The sequence below is a fragment of the Emys orbicularis genome, chromosome 9 (assembly GCF_028017835.1).
Source record: "Emys orbicularis isolate rEmyOrb1 chromosome 9, rEmyOrb1.hap1, whole genome shotgun sequence".
Taxonomy (NCBI): domain Eukaryota; kingdom Metazoa; phylum Chordata; order Testudines; family Emydidae; genus Emys; species Emys orbicularis.
In genome coordinates, this window is record NC_088691.1 from 65,902,384 (window position 1) to 65,929,309 (window position 26,926).

The 26,926-nt window shown below is 40.7% G+C and overlaps 1 protein-coding gene across 1 annotated transcript in view; it reads right to left on the reverse strand.

The window, feature by feature from the left end:
* Positions 1-10,237: 10,237 nt before the first annotated feature.
* The window catches only part of SPSB4 (splA/ryanodine receptor domain and SOCS box containing 4), a 110,952-nt gene continuing 94,263 nt past the window's right edge, over positions 10,238-26,926 (reverse strand). The window contains exon 2 of the mRNA XM_065411307.1: positions 10,238-10,365. Coding sequence (XP_065267379.1) covers positions 10,238-10,365 — 128 coding nt within the window. The remainder of the gene's footprint in view (positions 10,366-26,926) is intronic.

The following is a 26,926-nucleotide window of genomic DNA, read 5'->3' on the forward strand; positions in this document are numbered from 1 at the left end:
CCATTTTTGGTTGGCCATTAAGCATTACTATAATAAATGTGAGCAACAAGAACAAACAATAACAGCTGGATGCAATACTGTCCTGATTTTACAGAAGGGAAATGGAGGCAGAGAGATTGAATGACCCACCCAATTTCACCCAGAAAGCCTCAGGCCAAGCCAGGATTTGAACCCAGATCTCCTGAGTCCCAAATTAGCATCTTAAGGACAGATCAACAGATTCCTTTCATCAACAGATTCAAAAGAACGGTCTACTGACAGAAGCTAGAAAAGGAAGAGACCTCTTAGTAATCAGATCCACCAACCTATGCATGCAAGATTATTTTTATGGTACACAAGTCTGCTGTGTGCACAACAGCTTTAAATCTCTCTCCTCACATCAAGGGTTTAACATGAAAGGGGGGAAAAAAAGACTTCTCACACAGGAAAAAAAGTCCGTGTGACAAAATTACTCCTACATTTTTATATTCGACTTCTTCATTGCAGGGCAATGAATGCAATTGGACAACAGCCTGTGGGAAATATTTTGTTAGCAGCAATATCTGATGCAATGGTAGGCTTTCCACAGGTAGCTTAATTTGTGGAAGTATTTTTAAATTGTTTTTGTACAGGCAGGCCCCTGACAGATTACCCTTCTCCTATTAATTCACAATACATATGTGCAGTTTTAATTCATCTATAAATTAGACATCAATTCCAATCCCCAAGACAACTCATAAAGGCATTTTTATTGTGTTTGAAAAGTCATTTCCAAATGCTTTTATTGAAATTCTGGCCACATGCCTTAAAGCTGTTCTCACTTGCTATAGGAGAAGCAATTCACTTGCCAAATTGATTTTCTTAATGAAGAGTAAAAAGGCTGAAGCTGTCTGCCATTAAAACATGAGTTAGTTTTCCCAGGTATGTGTGCAGCTGGGTTATTTGTGTCTCTGTGAATAAAGCCCTAAGGGTAATATGAACATTTTATTCCCTGAAAGAATGTTAATTTTTAGGTGAACTTGAAATGTTTAGTTTTTCAATACATTCCCCGTCCCCCCCATCTTTTTTTTTTTTTTTTTTTTTTGAGATACTGTTTGACCCAGGAAAATCACTGAACAGATGTTAACCTCATGTGAGTGCTTCTATGATTACTGCTCAGGAGAGGTTTCTGAAACTGACAATGGAATTCATTGTACATGAGAACCATCAAAAACGTCAGCTCATCCTTTTCTTAAAAATGTGGAAATAGCAACAGTACTCTAAAATGTAGGTATTCTATGGCTAGAGAGGGCAGTGTATTGAAATCAAACAAGTTCTCCCCTTGGAGAAGACAAGGGATGTTATTCTCTTAAAAATAGCACACTTTATGATTTGTAAAAATTAAAAACATCACTTCTGTTTTTACCCCTTATTTTACTCTTTAAGATTAAATGCTATATATTGGTCTTGATGCACAGGAATTCCATAGAGATGAGAATGGAGCAATAAGGGCAAAATGTTGATACTTTTATTCATGTCAGTTGGGATTTGCAAAGAAAACTAAAGATGTTAGGCATCCAAATCACATTGAAATTCAGGCTCCTTTGAATATTTCATCCATGGATTAATACCTTACTCAGCAAATTGACCCGTTAACTCTAATAAAATGACATGTAGAATAAAGTGCCCATGTGGATATCAGATGTGAATAAAAAGCATCTGGACTGAAGTTTGCACTGTAGAATTTCTTTAGACACTTGAAGTATGTGCAGTACAAAAAAAAAAAAAATCCATGCTACTGCTTAAAATTTTACTTCCAGAATAAAGACGTGTGGTTTCTAAAGAAATCTTGTGAAAATTGTTAATTTTTACATTCTCTCCAGAACTTTAATTGTACATTTCATCCTAAAAAAATAAAAGATTTATGATAATAGATCAATCTCTGACCAGTTCAGTGCTGTATTTATTCCAGGCTTTTGTAAACTCTTAAAGCCATACTGTGCTATTGATTTTTTCACCAGCACACCCTCTTCCCACCAAATGGATTCAGACTTCTTACAACAGTGACGTTAGTAAAGAATTCCGCTTAATTGATGGTAGAGTACGGTCTGTTTTACATACGTTCAGCATAACATTCACAAACTCTGTATTTAAAGAGCTGCTGCCATTTCAAGAAAGCCACATGGAAACATTTCAGCTGGTATATTTTATCTGGTATTTCTCTCCATTCTGTATACATGAAGAGAGTTTGCTCAGGAACAAGTTCCTCTTACCTTGCAGCTCTTCGTCATCCCTCTGCAACATCAATCTGTTTAAAAAAAAAAAAGGGGGGGGGGTGGATTTTGGTATTGTAAGTATTGGGCCTTCTGTTGTGAGATAAGCAGGAACAGATGAATTCTAATGAAGATCCTAAATTCACAAGTATTTTTAATTAAAATTCTGGGTGATGTTTTTAAAGATTTACAAAACCAGATTATTATTTTTAATCGCCATTGAGGAGCCATGCATTCTAACTCTCCCATTATATATCTGCTCAGTTTCAAATAGAAACATTTTGTGGCTTAACTTTCTCAGTCTTTACCTAACTTCACTTGGCAGCATGTTTTGCCAAATTAGAAAAGCTTATGCTGAAACAATCTGTCTGACATCACTTATGTATACATGGATCATGCCAATCGGTGTTTTGGAAATGTTTAGAGATCTTTACATGGGAACCAAAATCTGCAGTGCTGACCCAGGCACACCTCCCACTGACTGCAGTGGGGATTTTATGTGGAACTGCTGGAGTTGACTAAGGATTGCAGTTGAGTGATGTGAGAACATGTTAGTTTAGCAATATTAAGTTAAACAGGGATGAGACGAGCACATTTGTGGCTTGCTGCTTCTTTACAACTATGAGAAACACTCGAATGACTCATTTGTTTAAATCTGCTCCTACAGCATTTTTTCCAGGTTCAACAGACTTCAGGATGAGATGCTACTTACACTGGAGTAGGGTGAATCATTCCATGGAGATGCAACTTGCACAGCAGAAATACTACCTTGTCAGTACACTCTATATATAGGGGTCAAGTTTTTAGTCTTCTGATGAGTTTGTATTCTGAATTTGTTCTATTTAGCTGAAAATGCCAGAAGTTTGGCATACTGTACTTTGGCTAGTTTGAAGCCAGAAACAAATTAATTATGCTATCAATTTGCCTCCCCAGTTGGAAGGGAAATGTATATGACCGTTAAATCAGCTGCTTTAAAAAGCAACTAAGAAAAAAAAAATCATGGTGGAATCTAAAGTTAAAGTAAAAGTCTTAGGCACACTTATAGGGGTCATTCCTGGTTTATCAGATAAAAACACACCTCACTGCACCTATCATATCACATTAGCTACTGTGCCTGCACTGTAATTGGTTTTATTAAGTATGCAGAAACGCACAGGCATGTACTGTACGAAAGCAGACTGGAGACTACAGATTTTGCCTTGTGCTTTGCTTTTGCATTATAAATTTGAATGTCAATATCTTCATGTATTTACACATTCTGTAGAAGTTTTCAAAGGATGTCAGGTCAAATTTGGTTTCCAATTTAGGCTTTGTAAAAACACAATAGCAATATTTCCATAAAAACATTTAGAAATATTTTCCCTTACAGTGTGTGCTTCTCTGACACTGCACCACTGCTCTTCCTGAAAGTGAGTGTAGCACAGCCCTGGGAGAAAGCTGTTGCAGGAAGAAGCAGCTACTGGGCTGATTGGGGAAGTAGCTGCAGCTGGGCCATGCCCCAATCAGAGACCAGCTGGCCCTATACAGAGGGCAGGAGCCCGGAGCTCAGCAGTCTCTCTCTGCACTCAGAGGGAGAAGGGCCTGGCTTGGGACAGGGTACCTGAGTGGAGCAGGGCTGGGGAAAGCAGGGCCGGCTCTGGCTTTTTTGCCGCCCCCCCCCCCCCCCCAGCGCGGCAGGGGAGGGCGCCGAGCCCGGCCGCGGGCCCGCAATCCCCGCCCGGCTGGAGCGCCGGGGGGGGGAGGGCAGCGAGCCCGCCAGGGCTCTCCGCTCTCCCCGGCGGCCAGAGCGCCGGGAGCAGGGCGGAGAGCCCCCGGCAGCCAGAGCGCCGGGGGGAGGGCGGCGAGCCCGGCCGGGGCTCTCCGCTCTCCCCGGCGGCCAGAGCGCCAGGGGGGAGGGCGGCGAGCCCGGCCGGGGCTCTCCGCTCTCCCCGACCGGCCAGAGCGCCGCCCCAAGCACATGCTTGGTGGGCTGGTGCCTGGAGCCGGCCCTGGGGGAAAGGCAGAGGAGCTGGGGAGCTCCAGCCTGGAAAGCCCCAGGCTGTGGCCTAGCATTGGGCCAAAGGTACTGGGGGTTGCAGAGGGCAGCCCAGAGGTAGGCCAAGGCAGCAGGTCCAAACCCAACCTTGCCTGTGATGAGTGGCTGATACTGCAGCCTGCCCCAGGGAGTGGGGCTAGATGGTGACTGGCAGTAGCCTTACACTGAGGCGAGGTGGGGTTAGTGGGTGGAGGTTCCCCGGGAGGGGAGACCCAGCGTGTGTGGGTACTGCCAGGGGGCAGCACCCAGAGCGAGGGACACGGGAGCCAGTAGTGACAAGGTGGATCACCAGCCTGCAGAGGGCTCTCCTGGGTCAAAGAGCTAATTCCCGAGGACGACAAGCAGGAGGCACCGCAGGGGTGAGTCCGACCCTTACAGTGAGATTAACTAAATACTAAGCATAAACAAAACTGTAACCCACTACCCTATTTTCATTGTTCAGCTGGGAAAAGTTAACAACAAACAACTCTGTTTGTTTGTGATTCCTGCTAGCTGTTCCCTGGAAAGACATGGGTGGGTCATGTAAATATAGTCCCACTGACTCAAGAAAGATTTGGGGCTCCAGTTCCCATAGCAATGAAAGCCCACATCTATAGACAGTAACTAATGGTGGATGGGAAAAGTCAAAGACCATTTAAATGAATCAAAAGCCAAGGAAGACATCTTCCAGGGGAGGAGTAAAAGGCTGAAGAGAAGCAGCATTAAAGTTAGGGAGTATCAGAGGGAAGCTGAGAAGGTTCAGTCAGAGTCCTCAATGTATCAGTCTGCAAGTTCCAGTGCATGGTGCTGACACAAGGGATCTTAAGCCCTGTACACTTTGAGAGGACTTCATGGAAGTGCCAGGAAAGAGGACCAGAGACCAAGAGAGAAGGAGCAATCCTCCTTAGTATAACCCACTGGTCAGTTTGTGTTACGAGTCCCCTTCTGTGCCCAAACCACAATGAGTGAAAGTCTGTTACAGCTCTCAGCTTCAGGACCTGGTTCCTTAGATCCAGCAGGGTCATGCTTTTAGCTCTGGAGATCCCCGGTTTAATCCCAACATGTCATACAATATGGCTGCCACCACATTAAGACAAAGGGAGGCCTGACCCTTCCCTCCTAAGAAATACCTGGGCCCTTGCCTCATCCAGGTGTTAGTAAACAGCATGTGATTGTTTATATTACAGTAGGTGATCTGGATAACATTCAACAGCAGTTTAGAGTAGATGTCACAGCTTCACCCTGACACAGACTCAGTGGGTGCCAAGAAATCTTTCTATTACTGCTCTGAAGACTCTCTGCCCTACCCCCTCACTGGAGTCCCTTAACCTATGGCAAGGGGCTCAATGAAGGTAAGCTGGCAAACTTTTGTGCACTTATGTCCAAGACAACGGGAGCGGGGAGAAAGGGAAGAGAAGGTTCGACGAGTATTTGCTAGCCCAAATGAATAAATGAGGTGTATTAGGAAAGAACGGTTACTTACTCGGTAGCAACTGTGGTTCTTCAAGAGGTTGTAATCAGTGTGGATCTCATTGTAGCTGTGCATATGCCTCACACGTGAGAGATTACAGTCTTTTTGAACAGCAGTGTCTGTCACAGCAGTGCATATGCTATGGGCCGGCTTTAGGCCAATTCCCTGGAATTGGGCCCCGCGCCTAAGAGGGCCCCGCGCCTAAGAGGGCCCCACGCCTTAGGCTCACCCAGCGGCGGTTCGCTCCGGTGGCATTTCGGCAGTGGGGGGGGGGCAGCTCTGGGGTCTTTGGAGGCAGGGGGTCCTTCAGTGCCATGGAAGACGTGGAGCGGACCCCCCGCTGCCGAAGTGCCGCCGAAGACCCGGACCGCGGAATCAGGCCCCGCAGGTCCTAAAACCGGCCCTGCATGTGCTCTGTGTCTCCTCGTGCTCCCATTGAAGCAGGGCAGAGTCACTATGACCCTTCCTCAGTTCTCTGGCAATTCAAATTGCTGTGGTAGCTAGGAACTCCAAAAAGTGAGGATGGAGGTATATCATGGGATCCATACTCATTACAACATCTCGAAGAACCAGTTACTGCAGGTAAGTAATCTTTACAGATTTCTGATATTGGCACATTCCTGAACCAGAGTGAGCCCTGAAGTTTGGTGGGAGAGATACACCAGCAGCTAATAGCACAGTGAAATATATTGTGTTGTCCTTTTCAGTATTCTTTGTGATGAGATGGCCTGACCTTTAGAACATCCGCCTGTGGCTAAAAATAGACAGGATGACAGTCTGAATGGTTTGGTCATGTCAATGAAATAAAGCCAAGTTCTGGCTGCCTCCGAGTTTGAGCAGTTCCTCTCTCCTAGTGCTGAGTGTGGCTACAGAATATCGAATAAGGTGGTTCGGCCATAAGCCTGACTGTGGAGAGGTGATGTAAGAAGTATTCAGAGAGAAGCTCAAATGGTAGCTTCATGAGCATGAGGAGGATGATGTTGAGACCCCAGGCAGGAGTAAATGGGTAAGTGTGTAATAGCACTTTGAGAAACTTTGACACCATGGGATGAGACAAGATCGAACATAACTGTATAGGCATATGCCAAGCTGAGATTGCTGTGAGGTGAACCTTAATGGAGACAAATGAAAGGCCAGACTATTTCAAGTGAAATAAGAAGTCAAGGATCTTCAGTATAGAGGCCTGGAATGGGTCCAGACCATATCGGGCTGCTCATATCAATAATCTCTACCAGTCAGATGATGATGTTACTCTGGTAGATGTTCTCTTGCTCTGTATCAGGATTTCCTGGACCTGTAGGAAGCAATCTCTGTCTGTGGTACTCAACCAACCAGCGTACTTGCTGGGTTCATCTCACTGCCATGTACAAAGGAACTGAGTGAGGGTTGCAGCTGCTCTGTCCTTTATGTCCTTACATGGCAGCAGGAGGCGGCACAGGTGCATGCGTAGCACCAGGAGACACTGCTATGCAAAGAACTCCAATCTTGCACAAGAGGTCTATGCACACGAAGTGGGATCCATGTTGACACATATTGAAAGACTAGTCTGTCTGTAAGGTGGCTCCATTGACTGTTTTCGGGTTGAGAGATGTTGGATTGTAAGGTTTTCTATAATTTTTTGGTAATAGAGATGTTTAAACAGCTTTTAAAAAAAAATTCCTGTTTTCATTTTTTTTACTCGCTGTTAGTGTAAATAATGCCATTCAGGGTGACTGCTCATCTTGTGTGTCTTTACTGTCCACTTGTACGTGTGGGTGTTTTTGGCTTCTTAGATTGTAAGCATTGATCTCAGCACTATAAATAGGTTGCACTTGTTTCGCTATAAAGTTTCCTGGAAGGGGACAAAAGCCTGTTTTTACAGTGTGATGACAGCTGGAAGTACTTCACATTCATTAATCTGATATAGGGCTTCTCTTCCTGGAGAGACCTCACACGCTACCTGCAAACTCAGGTCTCCTGCAGGTAGCCTGAGAACTTATCTGAAGATGGCACCCTGGCCAGGGGTTGAATAAGAGCAGGAGAGGCTATACCAAATTATTGTTAGGCAAAAGGCTGCACTGCATGGAAAATCAGACACTAAAATCAATGTGCTTGTAAAATATTTTATTACTTTAAAATACTAAAACTGGATATTTTACATAATCAAATCTGCTTTCTGACATGTGCTGTTGTAATACCTCCATGATTATTAACCTGACACTTTCCCTCCCTAACATTTTGGCGGAATGGTAATTGAACATTCCTCTACTGAAAGTCCAAATCCAAGCTGTATAATAACTGGGTTAATTAACGGAGTGTAAGGGGAGATTTGCTATTGATTTGTTTCAGTTCTGCTCCCAATGGGCATTAGTTTATGTCACACAATTAACTTTTGCATTGACAAAAGACGATCAAGCATGGGTCAGGGTACAAAATGGTATTGAAAGATAACATCCAAAATGTAACAGTTGTGTGTAGGCACAGTCATTAAAAGGAATGTGAACAATGAGGCTAAAGGACAAGGCACTGATTTTTTGAAGAGCTCACCTGAGATGTTCTTCACTGCTGTACAAGGTCTTCCAGTCACTCTGCATCATTCTAAAGTTATTGTGTTTGCCTTCTCATGTCCTCAAACGATAACATTATTTACATAGTACCATAGGTATACTCAGCATTTTAAAGGGGTCCTGTGATTCTTGCAATTTATACTGGTTAAAAACACAAGAATATTGCATTAGACATGGTGGGATGAGCTATAGGAAAGGAAGGCTATTCTGTAGTTAACAAGGGAGGAGCAGTCACTGCTTTTTGAGAAGCATGATTTTCCATAGATCATACATCGGATGGGATACGTTTTTGTTATATTCTTTCAAATTTGTATGATATTTTTGGGAACTATGATTGCAAGATTTCATGGAAAGTTTCTGCTTTGAAGAGCGAGGCTGACTGGGGCACACAACTGGAAGACTTTTTCAAGAACAATGAGCAGCAATGGAAGAAGACATTAAGATACGAGCAGGAGAGGAAAGAACAAAGGAATAGTTAGGCAAAAGGCTTGAGCAAAGCAAAAAGTGAGTGGAGTAGGAAAAAATGAGGGAAGAGATATAACAAGTTTTGTAATTCGCAGCCTCCCCCTCTGCAAGACATATTGCAATATAGTATACAACTGATCTCGGTGCTGACAAACTCACAGCGACTAGGTAGGACATGTCAGCAGCAGGGCATTGGCACTGCTAAGACAGACGAGTCCCTCTCCCTTTCTACCCCACCCACCCCACTGCCATAGAAACACCACACAGAAGCAGCAGTGTAAGTGCTACAGAAACTGAACTTCAACTCAGAATGTATTGCTTCTGTTAAGTATATCTAATAGTTAATGAAAGGAGAGACTGGTTTCATTTTGGACAGTAGACTTTATTAGAAATTTTCTCCTCATTCATCAGTAAATTCACATTAAAATATGCTGAAGGCAGTTAAGTCTCAACAGTCAACATCCTGCCATTACAACAACTTCCAGTTTAAAAACTAGATAACTGATCAGGCAGATAACTTGAAACATAAGAAATGCAAGTAGAAAGCAGCATCTTTACAAACAGGTTGAGCCTGAAAAATGTATACATCTGGGGGTGGGGGGGAGTAAATCAGTCCTTCCAAGATGGAAACAGTTAAATGAGGACTCCACAGACGTTAAACAGATAAATAAACAATATATCACACATACATTAAAAAGAGAGCAGAAGTATTTAGAGTTGGTATAACATAAAAATAATAAATTTGTTCAAATAAAAAAGTGACAGGCTTCTTAAAATGTGAATATCCTAAAATCTCAAGATAGTGAACAGCTTTGTTGTTATAAACTATGCAAAACTTTGGAGGAATGAGATTTGGTCTTGAAAACATTGGACTGCATTGACTTTATTACTATATCCAATTTAGTTGATCTTCCACTCTTCAGGAACAATTTTTCTCATGTACCTTTACATCCAGCAATGGTGTTCTATATAATGACTTACTTCATATATTTTAGACATGATAGGTCCTCTAACACATTAAGGGCTAAGTATTCAAGACTCCAGATAAACTGTGATTACTCAGCACCTCTGAACATCAAATCTTAAGATTTGGACATTATTGTTAACTTAACACTATTATTTCTATCACTAGTAACCACATTATTCAAAGGATGCTATTCTGCATAAGGATAACTCTTGGGGGCCAGATTTTCAGCTGGTGTCTACCGGAAGTCAATGGAGCTAAGCCAATAAGTGCCAGCTAAGGATCTGACTGGGAGAATTCAATCTTGGATACTGTCCTATAGGCAACAGATAATTTGTGAATCTAGATCAATTTGATGTTTTTTGCATACTTTAGTATTCCCCAGTTTGTTCTGCTTCAGTTGATTCAGAAAAAAATACATATATTAAAACTTAAATAACACTCAAGTGTCCACCACAAAGATTTCTATTTTGATGTAAACAATAATTTCTGCCATTTGCATTGATTTAGTCCAACGTGAGGCCAGAAAAAGAGTTCTAAGACTTCTTATTGATACTGTAAATAATTTTTCAGAGACTGGGGCAAAGGTAGAGATTCTATGTCATGCAGGCGATCTCTGCCAAGAGCAAAGCGAATTGATCTTCGGCACAAATCCATTAAAGGCAGGGGTTCCGCTGAAAAATGGAAGAAAAAATAATATAGGATTAATGTTTTGAAATCAACATTTTATTCATTATTAAAGAAGAAAATGGACATCAACATTTTCAGGAGCAAAAAAAGATGATGCTTGGCAAAGGGTAACAATTAGTGGTAAAATTTTCACAAACTTGAAAAATATATACACGTGATACTGATTTATGAAGCAGTGTCAACATTTTATCACATTACATATATAGTAAAACAAGCATAATGTTTTCAGCTCAGTATTTGACTCTATAAAATATGAGCTAGTAATCCAGCACTATCCCAGTATTGCTAAAGTTATAGCAATAGTGGGGGCTAGTGTTGTTACACAAGAGTTCAGGATTTCCAATAATAATGCAAGATCTTATAATCTGTTAATAACACAACTTTCTGCACAACTAAACTAATAGCTCCTGACCTTTAAATACCAACTCCCTTCCTGTTTTAGGGACGGTAAGGGGTCTCTTAAGGCTAAATGCACTTCTCAGCAAACCTAGCTTGGCCCTACAAATCGTGCCTAGCCTTTCCTTCTACGGGTTACTGAAAGTAAAAACAGGAAATTTCATTATTTTTATATATTATTTCCCCCCACAAATAAACAAGTTTCTTTCAGTTGACAGATTCTTATAAAAAAAAAAAGCCCGTCTGGAAGGTTCTGATTTTACTTTTCTAAATCTGAATTATGTGCTTATTGGCAGCACTGAAAACTGAAAATCCAAGAGCAATGATATACAAGCTCCCCAAGCTACTCCATCAGTACACATTATCCTGACCTACAAGAATCACATGGATACGCAAGTACATAATTCAGCCGCTGTATCCATTCAAACCATTAACACTTCTGTCTACACCGACAACATGATACCTATTGTGATGGTAGCCCTCCTGATGAGTATATTGATCTGAGAGGAACTGGATTAAGATCACCAATGAATTTCACAGAGGCCACCAAATCTCTGCCAAGAGTTATGACTAAACAACGACTATAGCAACTGCACCTGAATGGATTTAGATGCTTGAAAACACACTCCTAAATTCTTGAAACTACATGAAGTTCTTCAATATTATTGAACAAAAACAGCAACAACAGCCTTTTAAAACCACATTTCTATATCTGCCTGGAAACTGAAGCGCTTCCATAGAGGAACAAAGTGAGTTACAGTAGAACTCGGGAATGTTCGTAATTCTGAAATGTTCGTAACTCTGAACTAAACATTGTGGTTGTTCTTTCAAAAGTTTATAACTTAACATTGACTTAATACAGCTTTGAAACTTTACTATCAAGAAGAAAAATGCTCTCTCTTTTTTAGTTGTTTACGTTTAACACAGTACTGTACTGTATTTGCTTTTTTTTTGGTCTGGTCTCTGCTGCTGCCTGATTGTGTTCTTCAGGTTCCAAATGATGTGTGTGATTGACTGGTCAGTTCGTAACTCTGGTGATTCTACTTTAACTTCTCTGGAAACCAGACTGGTGACATATCATTCAGCCTACAAGCATTTGTTACTGTACAATGTCAAATTCTTTTTAGTAAGTTTTTTATGTTTGTATTACGTGTGTAATATATTATTTAAACCAGTGTTTCTTAACCTTTTTGATACCAGTGAGCAACTTGCTACCTTCCTAAACTGTGTCAGGGAGATCTCAGGGACCGGCGCCAGTCCACGAACTGGTCATTGAGAAACACTGATTTAAACCATTGAACTGCAGCATGGTTTGCAAAAGTTACCTACATTCAGAAAAATCAATTACAAAGCAAAAGATACACAAGTTTAAAGCATTAGTTTTATATACTCAGTGGGTCAAATCCACTGCTGGTGCAGCTCCATTGATATCATGGAGTTTCACTCATTTAGACCAGCAGAAAATATGGCCCACAAAGTCCAATGTTGAATCCAGTCTCTTTGTCTAGTGTGTCCTGTAGTGAAACTTCTTGAAACAAACATTCTCAGAAAACACTGTTGAAAAGATTTTAAAGTTTTTTCATCCCTACCGTCACCTCAACCACATTGGATAGGTTATGACTGGTGACTACTACAGAAAATACACAAACACCCCCCCCCCCCCAATTCAGCAATGCAAATCTGTGATATCTCAAGTTTCTTTTACATACAACTAGGAACATAACTCCTAGGAGATGGAGTTGTTTAATTCATTAACAAGGCTTAGTGATTATGAAATGGGGGGGAGGGGAAGAGAGAGACATAGATAGCTCACAGATTACAGGACTTGAGGAATAATACAGTAGACACTCCAGACACTACATCCTGACCTGCAGTAGTTTGCTGTTGATCTTCCAGGCATCTTTTATTTCATTTCAAAAAGATGACAATGACTGAAGCTCAATGATATTACAAGTTCTTGAGTGACCACATGGTGCTAAGACTTTACTATTTTTACAGCCAAAATTTGCAAATAAATGTAAGTAATTAACCAGTCATGGAGTTAATTCAAAACTTTAAAATCTTTATTATATATATATATAAAAATAAAGGCATAAAATATTTCTCCAGCTTCACATGCTAAATACGGGGGCAGGTGACCAAAGCCCATAGGTAAGTCAAAAACATGGAGACCTGGGAAGGGGTCGGAATTTGGGTGGAGTATGGGCTGTTACAGCAGAAATAAAGGAGAGAAGACAGAACTGGGGGAGGGGGAAATCAAATCAGTATCTTAGATGTCTGTATACTGTATACTAGATGGGGAATAAACAGGAAGAACTCGAAATAATAGTAAATAAACACAACTATGACATAGTTGGCATCACAGAGACTTGGTGGGATAATATGCATGACTGGAATATTGGTTTAGAAGGATAAAGCATGCTCAGGAAGGACAGACAGGGGAAAAAAGGGAGGTGTGTTGCCTTATATATTAAAAATGAATATACGTGGACTGAGGTTGAGATAGAAATAAGAGACAGACTTGTTGAAAGTCTCTGGGTAAGGATAAAAAGGGTAAAAAACAAGGGTGATGCAATGGTAGGGGTCTACTACAGACCACCAAACCAGGAAGAAGAATGGATGAGGCTTTTTTTAAACAACTAACAAAATCATCTAAAGCACAGAACTTGGTGGTGATGGGGGACTTCAACTACCCAGACACCTGTTGGGAAAATAACACAGAAGGACACAGATTATCCGACAAGTTCTTGGAATGTATTGGAGACAATTTTTTATTTCAGAAGGTGGAGAAAGATACTAGGGGGGAAGCTGTTCTAGATCTGATTTTGACAAATAGGAAAGAACTGGATGATAATTTGAAAGTGGAAGGCAACTTGTGTAAAAGTGATCATGAAATGGTAGAGTTCATGATTCTAAGGAATGGTAGGAGGGAGAACAGCACAATAAAGACAATGGATTTCAAGAAGGCAGACTTTAGCAAACTCAGGGAGTTGGTAGGTAAAATCCAATGGGAAGCAAGTTTAAGGGGAAAACAATTGAAGACAGTTGGCAGTTTTTCAAAGAGACATTATTAAGGGCACAAGAGCAAACTATCCCACTGCGTAGGAAAGATAGGAAGTATGGCAAGAGACCACCCTGGCTTAACCAGGAGATCTTCAATGATCTACAACTCAAAAGAGTCCTACAAAAAGTGGAAACTCGGTCAAATTACAAAGGATGAATATAAACAAATAACACAAGAATGTAGGGACAAAATTAGAAAAGCCAAGGCACAAAATGAGATCAAACTAGCTAGGGACATAAAAGGAAACAAGAAAACATTCTAAAAATACGTTAGAAGCAAGAGGAAGACCAAGGACAGAGTAGGCCCATTATTCAATGGGGGGGAAAGACAATAACAGAAAATGTGGAAATGGCAGAGGTGCTTAATGACTTCTTTGTTTCGGTTTTCACCAAGAGGGTTGGTGGCGATTGGACGTCTAACATAGTGAATGCCAGTGAAAATGAGGTAGTATCAGAATCTAAAATAGGGAAAGAACAAGTCAAAAGACAGGGCCTGATTAAATACATCCTAGAATACTCAAGTAGCTGACTGAGGAGATATCTGAGCCATTAGCAATTATCTTTGAAAAATCATGGAAGATGAGAGAGATTCCAGAAGACTGGAAAAGGGCAAATATAGCGCCCATCTATAAAAAGGGAAATAAGGACAACCTGGGGAATTACAGACCAGTCAGCTTAACTTCTGTACCCAGAAAGATAATGGAGCAAATAATTAAGCAATCAATTTGCAAACACCTAGAAGATAATAAGGTGATAAATAACAGTCAGAATGGATTTGTCAAGAACAAATTGTGTCAAACCAACCTGATAGCTTTCTTTGACAGGGTAACAAGCCTTGTGGATGGGGGGAAGCGGCAGATGTGGTATATCTTGACTTCAGTAAGGCTTTTGATACTGTCTCGCATGATCTTCTCATAAACAAACTAGGGAAATACAACCTAGATGGAGCTACTATAAGATGGGTGCATAACTGGTTGGAAAATCGTTCCCAGGGAGTAGTTATCAGTGGTTAACAGTCATGCTGGAAGGGCATAACGAGTGGGGTCCCACGGAGATCGGTTCTGGGTCCGGTTCTGTTCAATATCTTCATCAATGATTTAGATAATGGCATAGAGAGTACACTTATAAAGTTTGCAGACGATACCAAGCTGGGAGGGGTTGCAAGTGCTTTGGGGGATAGGATTAAAATTCAAAATAATCTGGACAAACTGGAGAAATGGTCTGAAGTAAATAGGATGAAATTCAATAAGGACAAATGCAAAGTACTCCACTTAGGAAGAAACAATCAGTTGCACATGTGCAAAATGAGAAATGACTGCCTAGGAAGGAGTACTGCGGAAAGGGATCTAGGGGTCATAGTGGATCACAAGCTAAATATGAGTCAACAGTGTAACGCTGTTGCAAAAAAAGCAAACATCATTCTGGGATGTATTAGCAGGAGTGCTGTAAATAAGACATGAGAAGTAATTCTTCCACTCTACTCTACGCTGATTAGGCCTCAACTGGAGTATTTTGTCCAATTCTGGGTGCCACTTTTCAGGAAGGATGTGGACAAATTGGAGACAGTCCAGAGAAGAACAACAAAAATTATTAAAGGTCTAGAAAACATCACCTTTGAGAGAAGATTGAAAAAACTGGGTTTGTTTAGTCTGGAGAAGAGAAGACTGAGAGGGGACATGATAACAGTACATAAAAGGTTGTTACAAGGAGGAGGGAGAAAAATTGTTCTTAACCGCAGAGGATAGGACAAGAATCAATGGGCTTAAATTGCAGCAAGGACGGTTTAGGTTGGACATTAGGGAAAACTTCCTAACTGTCAGAGTGGTTAAGCATTGGAATAAATTGCCTAGGGAGGTTGTGGAATCTCCATCATAGGGGATTTTTAAGAGCAGGTTGGAGTGCAGGGGACTGCACTAGATGACCTCTCGAGGTCCCTTCCGGTTCTATATCTCCTCTCTCACTAAATCCTACATGGGCTCTAAAAGTTCAATTACTAAATAGTAATAAAAAAATGCCCTCAAGTGTTTGCAGCAGTTGCCAAACTTCAAGTATTAAACATGTTCGTATAACTTGAAATCTGAAATATTTTGTCTTCTTGTTTCAGTCTACATCAGTTCTGCAGATTAGGTCTAAAATGTTTTAAAGAAGTTTTACTCTAAACTCAAAAAAAAGTTATTTAAAGAAAAAATAAAAACACGTGAAAATTTTCCAGCTGTGCAATGGCCCTAAACTATCAAAAATTATTATTTTTAAAAATGCCTCTTAAAGGCTTTTAAAGCAGTTTTAAATGTGGTAAATGTAAACATGCTCAGAACTAGGAATGATGGTAAAAATCACAGATTATAAATCGGCAACATCATGTGGCTCAAAGGATGAGAACTAGCTTTAACTGCATATTATAAGGTAAGAACTCTGTCTTTCACTAAATTTCTGCCTCATTTGTTGTTCAAACTGCACACTGAATGATGCAGGCGTCCTTTGGCAAAATAATACTATAGAATCATGCAATTAAGGACTTTGGGCTAGATTCTTGGGTCTGGCTGAGATACTTGTGGTGCAACCTTGAGTGTTAGTGTATTATATATAAAAGGTAGTGTAGCGTCCCCTATCCACCTGATTACCTTCTTTAATGCCAATCTGCTTACAGGTTTTGATGGACAGGTCTGGGTTCTTCTGAATCCCGCCACCCACTCAGCAGGGTGTATCTTCTTTATTTTTCCCTATGAATTTATTTGGCGGTGCCTCCACCCCCCTCACTCCTTCCTGGCAGGGTCACCAGGGCACTTTGGGAGGAAAATTCTAACCACAGGATAATCCCCACATACTTGCCAGCTGGTTGGAGACTCCAAAGAAATAACACAAATACATACAATATATTCAACACAGTAATTATATTAAACAGCAGACAAATATAACAGAACAGGATAAAACACTATTCTTAGGGTCACCGGTGCCAACACTGATAATACCTGTGGTTTTCCCCAGTCATGTGACTGGATGTAGCAAACGTAAGATCAGTGTCCCGTTGGTATGCGTACTTTGTTGGGGCCCTTGATGACCTATGACTACAATATCTTCTCCGCAGTGGTGCACTCACAAACTCCATGAATGATCCTCAGGATCAGAGAGGACTCTGGACTCCTTGGTCACTGCAGAGGGGCTCATCTCAGCTGGCAGGGATCCTCTTCTGGCAGGCTTCTGTTTCCAGGATTTCCCCTCACCACAAAGGGGTGCAGGACTCAAGGTGCAGATTACACAACTATACTAAGATCCAAACTGTATTCTCCTACCCCAGCGTCCAGACACACTCACAGCAGGCAGCAGCCCTGGACTAGCAGCCAGAGTAGAGCTGACCATGTGGTGACGGGTCTCACCTAGGGAGCTGGAGGGCTAACTCAGCCTGGCTGGGGAAGTTTCCCAGCAAAACTCTACAAACTTGGAGTCATCAGTGGAGGGGGAAAAGCCCAGCTGAGGGATCTTGCTTTCAGGTCCCTAGAGGCCAGTTCTCAGGGGGAACCCTGTATGCAGGCCTGGGACTCACCAGCTCCCCATACAGCCTTTGCCCTGGCTGGCTCCAGACGGTCTCAAAAAAAATGGCTTCTCCCCTTTCCTAAGCTCCCTGGGAAGGGCATATCACTCCCTATTGGTTGCTGGGCAGACTTTGAGTCTGCCTTGGCTCCCCCTCCCTACCAGGGACAGTGTGCCTCTCCCTGAGCTGCCAGCAGACAGAGCCCCAGGAATCTAGGTAATCTCCTTGGGGGTTACAGTAGCATATAGCTTATCTTTGCATGCCCATGATCCAGAGCCAAGTTTCCAGCTGTAAATCAGAGCAGCCGTTGGGCAGCTCTAACATACGACAGCTACCAATATCCCAAAGAAGCCAAAAGGGCAGCCAGGATCTTGCAGGGCATAAGAAAGTGCCATTTCTGGCATTCTTTCTGCACCCATGCCTCCTATATTGGCATCACGGAAGGAAATGGTGTAGGAACCTGATTCCCAAACCACTGAAGTGCTAGAGCTGTTCAAAACAACTGCCAATAACTGTTTCTAATGACAAAAGGATTTCCTTCACACCACCTCCCCCTTCTCATTCTTTTCATATTCAAGACATGACTACAGTTTTTCATGAAATTTACTTCAAAAAAAAAATCACCGGGGGCAAGGAGTAAACATAGACACTTCAGCCAGAAAGGTAATAGTTAAGCAACATAGTCTCTTTAGAAAGAGAATGCTTGACAACCCTTAACTGTGTGTGTTGCTACGTGCTCCACCTATAAAATACACAGACCTTCCACACCCAAAATATTTGAAACACTAACATTCAAGATTTTAAAAATAAAATTTCAGTTCGTACTATACGGACCTTTGAGGTGGTACAAATAATACTAAACAGTGACTCTTCGAATACTGCAGGAGACAGCAGGAAAGTGGTATTCTGAATATTTGAGAACTCAACTATGAAAATCAGTTTTACTTTTAGAACATTCAGAATTTGTCCCTGAAAAGAGAACAGTGTTACTCCAAGGGTAGGAACTAATTGTGATTCCCCCACAACACCGTGTACTTAGAGCGTTGTTGTAGCTACATTAAAATACATTTTGTAGGCCTACCAATTAATCACTAATTTTCCATTTTTGTTTATAACTTTTGTGTGTATTTTCTGCATTTGAAGTGGCCAACTGTGGTAGTGAGCTTGGAAGAAAACAAGCCCTCAAAGCAGAATCTCTGTGGGCATCAGTTGTACTGAAGGCTTATGAACTCTAGTAATATCCCATCAATTAAAAAAATGAATTGCTAAGCTGAAATATAAAATTGTAAAGAAAACATGATTCACAAGAATAGCTCTTTCAGTTTCTTAGGCTGGTTAGGAATTTAATACAAAGTGAGATATTTGCAATGTGGCAAATTTTTCACAGGAAACCTAAGGTTTCCTTCCAGGCTCCAGCAGCTTATTCCAGTAATGTATGATGGTGAGCCTGCTTCCAAAGCTCTGTCATGTTTCTAAATGTGTTTTTGGGCATCTCCTCCTCATATTAAGGATTATTATGAAAGCTCTCCACTTCAGCATCATTTCAGCAGCTGCCAGATGGGGGAAAACTGTATTTTTCAGGAAGACAGAGCACTTGTCCCTTTTCTTTCTGTCTTCTCAGTTCCATGTCGCAGCTCAAATTAGACAGATCCAATTTTGCAACAGCATTCAAAAAGGAGACGAATTTAATGATGCCACAAAGTAAAAGAAATAAAAATAAGATATTCCTTTCACTCTTCCTCCCAAACAGTAAGTGTATCTAAAATACACTCATCCTAGGCAATAAAACCTACAAGTCGGTTTATAAGCCTTTCTTTCAATCATCTCATTACAGACTGCTGTACATCAACCAGCAAGTGACACACCAAGATAGGAGAGAGTAATCATTATGCCACTCATTCAGTGCCATAGACTTATACACACAAGTGGGGAAGATATCATCCTTGTTTAAACTGTAATTTAATGTGATGTGACAACAGGTACAAGGCTATCGCACATACAGATGCCTATTTAACACCTCTTCTCACATCACATGTATATACACAGTGGAGATTGACAAGCTTATTTATTCTTGGCAACTTGTAGTCAATTAACTGTTTGGCACAGTAATAGGAATTCCTTATACCAACAAACATGCTTTAAGAATGAAGACTGAACTCCTGAGCCATAGAACACCAAAAAATACTACTATTCACAGAAGTTCTGGGTGACACCTGAAAAAGTGAACCACATTTAGTATGTTCAATTAACTTGCCAAATGAAACAATTTATTTGATGAAGAATTTTGCAAGATGTAATAATGTGAAATGTTTCTTGAATAACACAACGTGTCTACTCTTGTATGACTTTGCATTAGTAAAAAGTAACCATTAATCTATGAAGGGCCTTTTTATTTTAAGCTGCAATTTTCAACCTGGCCTCAGAAATCAACACAAAATTAAAGCTGGCTGAAAAATTGGATTTTTCATATAAAAATTCAAAATTAGAAAATTTTAAACAGATCTACTCAGAAGAGAGAAAGGAAATAGCTCAATGCAAAACTAATGAAAGTTTGATGCACAAAGTCTGGAAAACTAGGAAAATATCTGGTGCCCTTGTTCAGATCTTAGCTTTTCTACATAGATTTCTGAGCTGTTGCTTTCAAAACTTGATGCATGTAATTAATTCCTCCTCTCGCCCCAGCCCTGCTAAATACCTGTCAGCATCCCTCAGGTTTCTGTCCTCGTCCTCTTCTCCCTCCTCAAATGCCATCATGATTAACCTCCACCTTTATATGGATGATGTCAAAATATACCCTTTATGCCAAATGTTTTGACCTCAGTCCATTCACACTTTTTTTTTGTAAAGTTGTCAGGCTATCATAAAGAAACAAACAAAAAAAAGGGGGGGGGTTTATACACCCAATTTTTAATTATATTTGCAAGTCACCTTTAAAAATAAATGTAAGGCCAGAAGGTACTATTAGATCATCAGTCTGACCTAACTGTATATCACAGGTGATTAAATTGTACCTAGTTACCCCTGTGTTGAGCCCAATAACTCGGGTTTGAGTAAAGCAAATCCTCCAGAAAAGAATCTCATCTTGATTTGAGAGCATCAAAAGATGGCGAATCCATCACTTCCCTTATTAGTTTGTTCCACTGGTTAATTACCCTCACTGTTACAACTTTGTGCCTTATTTCTAATTTGAATTTATCAGGCTTAAGCTTCCAGCCACTGGTTCTTATGTCTTTCTCCACTATATAAAGAGCCCATTAATATCAGTATTTTTGCCCCATGCACTGTAATCAAGTCACCTTAATCTTCTTTTTGATAAGCCAAACAGACTATGTTTTTTAAGTCTCTCACTGTCAGGCATTTTCTCCAGCCTGCAAATCCTTTTTGTGGCTCTTTCCTGTACCCTGTCCAATTTTTCAACATCCTTTTTGAAGTGTGGACAACAGAAGTTGACACTATATCCCAGTATCAGTCTTACCAATATCATACGCAGAGGTAAAAATCACCTCTCTACTCCTGCTCACGATTACCAACCTTCTTGCCACAGCATCATACTGGGAGCTCATGTTCAGTTGCTTGCCCACTATGACCCCTAAAATCCTTTTCAGAGAAACTGCTTTCCAGGAAACATTCCCTCATTCTGTAGGTATGTTCTGCATTCTTTATTCCTGTACATACAACTTTGCATTTGGTTTTATGCAAACACTTTGTTCACACACATTTCAACTACCACTCAACTATAAAATTAAATATATGTAGACAAGAAAGAAGCATACCTCTTAACCCTTCCTTCTCATGATTAACTACTGTTTTACTTCCACACAGCCATATAGCACCAAATTATTCTTCCAGTTACACTGGCACAACCCCACTGAAACAATTAGAGCTGCGCTGCACTGATGTAATTGAGGGGGAAATGTGGCCCACTGCATTCTTCAAATTGCCTGTTAAGGCGGTGCAGCTTCTCCATTATATTCTAACGAAAGGAAATGGCAAATACATTTTTAAAGAATGCAGATTATGATCCGTCATAAAAATAAAATATGACTCTACCAACTAACAGGACTCAGATGTTAGCAGTGTGTGCCAGGACAAGGGCAGTCAAATATTTTTTCTGCAGAAGTGAGTAAGCTATGTAGTAACCAAGTCTACCTTCTTTCTAACATAGTTAGCTATATAAAATATTACAACACTATTTTTATACAATTTGGGTGTTTTAGAAGAATTTTATCTGTGTCAATGTGTGACCAATTTAAACAAAACACCAGTGTCAATGTTTCTTCTACACATACTTTTGCACATCTGACCTTGGTTCTTTAAAGTGTTTTTCTCCTAGTATTCTATTCTAGTATCCCCTTCCTAATACATGTGGTCTTCAAAAGTCACGCACTATAACCCATCCAACTCTTGTAATGTGAACTTAACTCTGTTACTGCTCAGAACACACACACATACTCCTGCATCCCCACCCCATCCTACGCTCCCCCACCTGTCTCTTCGCATACAAGCAGCTGGGAGCTATTGTGTTTTCTTCTTGAAAAGACTAATGGGTGACAGATGCCAAGATCTTGTTATTAGCTAAAACTGATAAAATAGTCACTTTAATGTCTCTAGCATTTATCTTCCAGGGGAGATAAAGTTTAATATGGTACCATGCCATTACATTATTTTTTGGCGGAGGAAAAATTTAAAAACTAATAATTTAATCCTGATTTAAGTTTTAAACTGTGTAGTATTTAAAGGCACTACTAAGTTGAAGAAAACAGCAGTGAAGCAACAGTCTCCACAGTAAAGACATTCTTACCCATGTGCATTACTTTGAAGAGAGGAAGACAGTTAAAAAGCAGATCAGAGAAATACAAACCCTAAAGCTAGCTGCATATCATTAGCACTTTTTAGAAAGTATGTGTCATTTTGAGACTGAGTAAGAGCCCGACCCTACAATCTCCTTCTTGACATTTTCCTTGCTCACACTAGTAGTTTCATGAGGAAGAAGTTTTAGGAATGGACCATAAGATTTTAGACCCCAATTCAGGAAAGCATCCCTATTCAGGAAAGCACTTAAGCATGTGTTTAAACTGAAATCATTGGACAATACACATGATTAAAGATTTGAAGTCATTGGACTTAAGCACAGGCTTATGTCCTTTCATACATTAGGGTCTCAGTTGCCCACAGTCAGATGCCCATTATGAGGAAGCTATCCACACTGTCAGGTTGAGGTGGAATATATTGTATCAGACAAGGCAATTGTGATGTGTCCACAATACAGTAATTTAACTCAATGGATCATCTACAGTTTGGGGGAAGGCTGTACATTTAACAATATAATTACACTATGCCTTGCTGTAGCAATTTCCTTTCAAGGACTAAAGCTACTTTACAAATATTAATTCAGTCCTAACAACCCTGTATTGTAGGAAAGCAGTATCATAGAAGTTTAGGGTTGGAAGAGACCTCAGGAGGTCATCTAGTCCAACCCCCTGCTCAAAGCAGGACCAATACCGATCTAAAACATCCCAGCCAGGGCTTTGTCAAGCTGGGTCTTAAAAACCTCTAAGGATGGAGATTCTACCACCTCCATAGGTAACCCATTCCAGTGCTTCACCACCCTCCTAGTGAAATAGTGTTTCGTAATATCCAACCTAGACTTCCCGCACTGCAACTTGCACAGGGTCACACAAGGAAGTCTGTGGTAGACCCATAAACCAAGACTCCTGAACTGTGCTCTGTGGCCCACCAGTGATGCAAATAGCACTTGCTGGTCATCCATAGGGAACTGGATGGTCAAATGGTGAGGCTCCCCTTGTTTCCAGATAAGAGAAACAAAACAGTGTAGACCAGCCCTAAGTATTATCTAGACCATCCTTGACAGGTATTTGTCTAACCTGTTCTTAAAAACTTCCAATGACAGAGATTCCACAACTTCCCTAAGTAATTTGTTCTAGTGTTTAGGAAAAACTTCCTAGCTGCAAAGTAGTTAACTTAAATAGTTAACATCTAACCTAAGCCTCCCCTGCTGCAATTTAAGTTGTGAAGGAGAACAATTTATCACTCTTCCTAATGCAGGGCAACAGAAGAAAAACATTATAATAATTCAATTGAAAAATTATATAATTTTTAAACAAACCCTAAATGCATTTGCTATTCCAAGGGACCCATTGGACCTTTGGGGTAACTGTTATTGTATTAAATACTAAACCAGTACAGTATCTTAGCCCCTCGTGACTATCCGCCACTGAGAGCCACCTAAATTAAAGCAGATAGGGATGAATTATTTTAGCAGGTCAGTTACCTCAAAAGACTAAGTGGGTTCTCAGTGCAAGTTACAAGCAACAGCAAAATATATCATGTACATAAATGATCCCCAGCAGGATGATGGGGAGAGAGAAGAAACTGGGAAAGGTTTTGTTTTAGTTGTGTTTCTCTCATTATTAACTTTTGAATATTATCACAAGGCTATATTTGGTGCCCTTAATGTGCTATTGGACATTATACAAAGTTTGAGTAGAGAAATTTTGTTGCAGGAAACCTCAGTGCTTGATGGTTTCAAACATGAAAAATATGAAGCCACAAACACTGGAGATCAGTGTAAACCACAAATACTGGATCCTCCAGACTCAAACTTTTCCAAAGTTTAAGGGAGTTGGACTCAGAGTTTTAGCTTGGGCCCATCTCTAACATGTATACTTCATGGATTCTACAGTCAGAGGCATGCTTAACGCCACTAAATCTAGTCTCTATTCTTCCAGGCCATGACAAAGGGAGGTTCCAATATATATATATATATATATATATATATATTAAAAAGAGATGAGAGTTTGTATGAGTATTTCAACAGATAGAGTTCAAAGGCAATGTTGTGCAGTGTGTAACAGGCAGATTTACAAACATAAGGTAATAGATATGGAAGTTAAGGGTTGAAACAATGCAAATACCTATTACAACAGAAGTCATACTTGACAAACAGCACACAAACTGGCTTGTTTTATGCCTGAGAACAAGAATGCAATAAAATCTTTCTTTGCCTTTCCCCTCATCATAAACTTGACATGTTTTAACCAAGTATATAACAGTGAGAAGGCAGAACACCTCTAAACTTTTTGAATATATGAAACAGCATATGAAGATTTATTGGGCTTTACAAACAACCTTACAGGCAATGTGCACTACATTATCAAGCTGGTGAAATAGTTTAGGAAAGAGCTTTTGGTCTCCGTTCCAGAGACAGGGAGGAAGAGACAATATGCTAATAGAACTGGGTACCAAGCCTACAGCTTTAATAAAAGATCGACATAATTACACAGAGAAAGTGACATAATTACACAGAGAAAGTGGATCATATTTAGGTAAAGCCTATAGAGTCTCTGAACTTGAGGTAGCTGGGTTTGAAGAACATACATAAACTACTAGACCAATACACCGGGGAAGAGTCTCATATTGCAATATTTGTTCCGAAAAACAGAAATAGAATTTGCACATTTTATGACGCAAGGCACAAATTACTGATCTAAAAATTCACTATAATCCAATTTCACAGGAATGGTACAAAAGTGGGAACCTGCATTTTGGATGTTCTACTTTATTTATTTTGAAAGGAATGCTTGGTTGCTTATTTGTCAGAGTTCTTGAAGAAAAAATAACCGAAGAGTGAAATGTACTTTTCCGGTACAGCCGTACTTATCTGCAGCAGCAGAGAAGCCCTGGTGGCTTACAGCATGAAAGACTATTAAAATTTGTAGTAAACTTCAGTTTCCTTTGATCTATTAAAGTTCAAGACAACTTTTAGTTCTGACAAACAAATTCTCCTGTATCTCAGGGGTGCAATTTTGTCAAGCATTCTATCCTCATAAAATAAAGTCAGGTTAGTTCATGTTTCCTCAAAGGTTCAACACACGTAATGCTAAATACAGAAGTTGTAGTACCTTATCATACAAGGTCTCCCTTGTGGCAGGACTTTTAAGACTATGTGAAGTTCACTGAACGATTTGGAATTTACTGAGCAGTCACTCAGAACTTTTAGTTGGTTTTAGAAGAATCTTATGAGATATAAATATGGTTGCGATTTGCTATAACAAGGGTCGGCAACCTACGGCATGTATGCCAAAGGTGGCATGTGAGCCAATTTTTGATGGCACGCGGCGGCAGGCTGAGCGGCTCAGCCCGCCGCCGCTCTGGGGTTTCCGCCGCCGGCTCCTGCCAGTCGGGGTCCCACCGCCAGTCCCACTCAGCGCCCGCTGCTGGCCTGGGTGAAGGAACCCCAGGCTGGCAGTGAGCTGAGACCTCAGCTGGCAGGAGCTGGTGCCAGAACCCCAGAGCGGCGGCGGGCTGAGCCGCTCAGTCACTGCTCGCTCTGGGGTTCCGGCTGCTGGCCCCTTGCCAGCCGGGGTCACCGCCGCAGCCCCACTCACCTTGCTTCCGGTTGGAGTTCCAGTGCAGGCCCCCTGCCAGACAGGGTCCAGGCCTCCAGCCCTGCTCAGCCCTACCAGCCACCAGCTCCACTCACCTCAGCTGCCGATCTGGGGTTCCAGCCGCTGACCTCCTGCCAGCCGGTTAACAGCTGATCACTCAGAAGCCTGTGTGCAGCTTAAAGTATCCAAATCCGTGCCAGACATTGGAAAACTCAGCAAGGGCAAGGATCACACTAAACTGATAAGATCTGCATTTTAATTTAATCTTAAATAAAGCTTCTGAAACATTTTGAAAACCTTGTTTACTTTACATATAACAGTAGTTTGGTTATATAATATATAGACTTATAGAGACAACTTCTAAAAAACGTTAAAATGTATTACTGGCACGCGAAGCCTTAAATTAGAATGTATAAATGAAGACTCGGCACACCACTTCTGAAAGGTTGTCCACCCCTGTGCTATAACATAGACAGATAAGTGGTATGAAATGTAGTCAACTGGTAGGTAGATGGGACGAAAGGAGGATAGATTGTTTATTTGGTTTTTTAAAGAAATTTTCAGAACAGTTTTTAGAAATCACTCTGTCAGTATCTCCATTCCTTGAAGGGAGCCACTGAGGACTGCCTTCTTAATAATACAGCATTATGCTTCTCAACAGGAGGCCCACTCTCATGAGACAGAGGAACAAAGAGAAAATTGAGGTCAAAATTATAAGTGTTTCAAAGTTGGTTTAAAGATCATTCTATTTTTTTGTTAAACCAACCATTAAATTAAACAATTAAAAACAATTAAAAAACCATTTACCTTAGCCATTTTCCAGGTAAACGCTGCTCATTTTGTTACGTCACCCTTCCACCATGCCCCATTCATGTGTCTATTTTGTCATTCTGACACCTAAATTGTGACGATCTTTGTCTGTTCAGGGCATAGCATAATAAGGACCTGATTCTTCACTCAAGTTCCTAAGTGCTACCATACTAGAAATAAATAATAAATATCTACCCAAGCACCCAGGCTTCTATTGCTTATAACCCAAATGTTTTCAGCCCTAATCTGCCCCATAAAACTGTCATCATGATAGTTTTCTGAATGAGTGTTAATTATTGTCTACTATATTTCCGTGTTTTAGTCATTTACTCAGCTTTG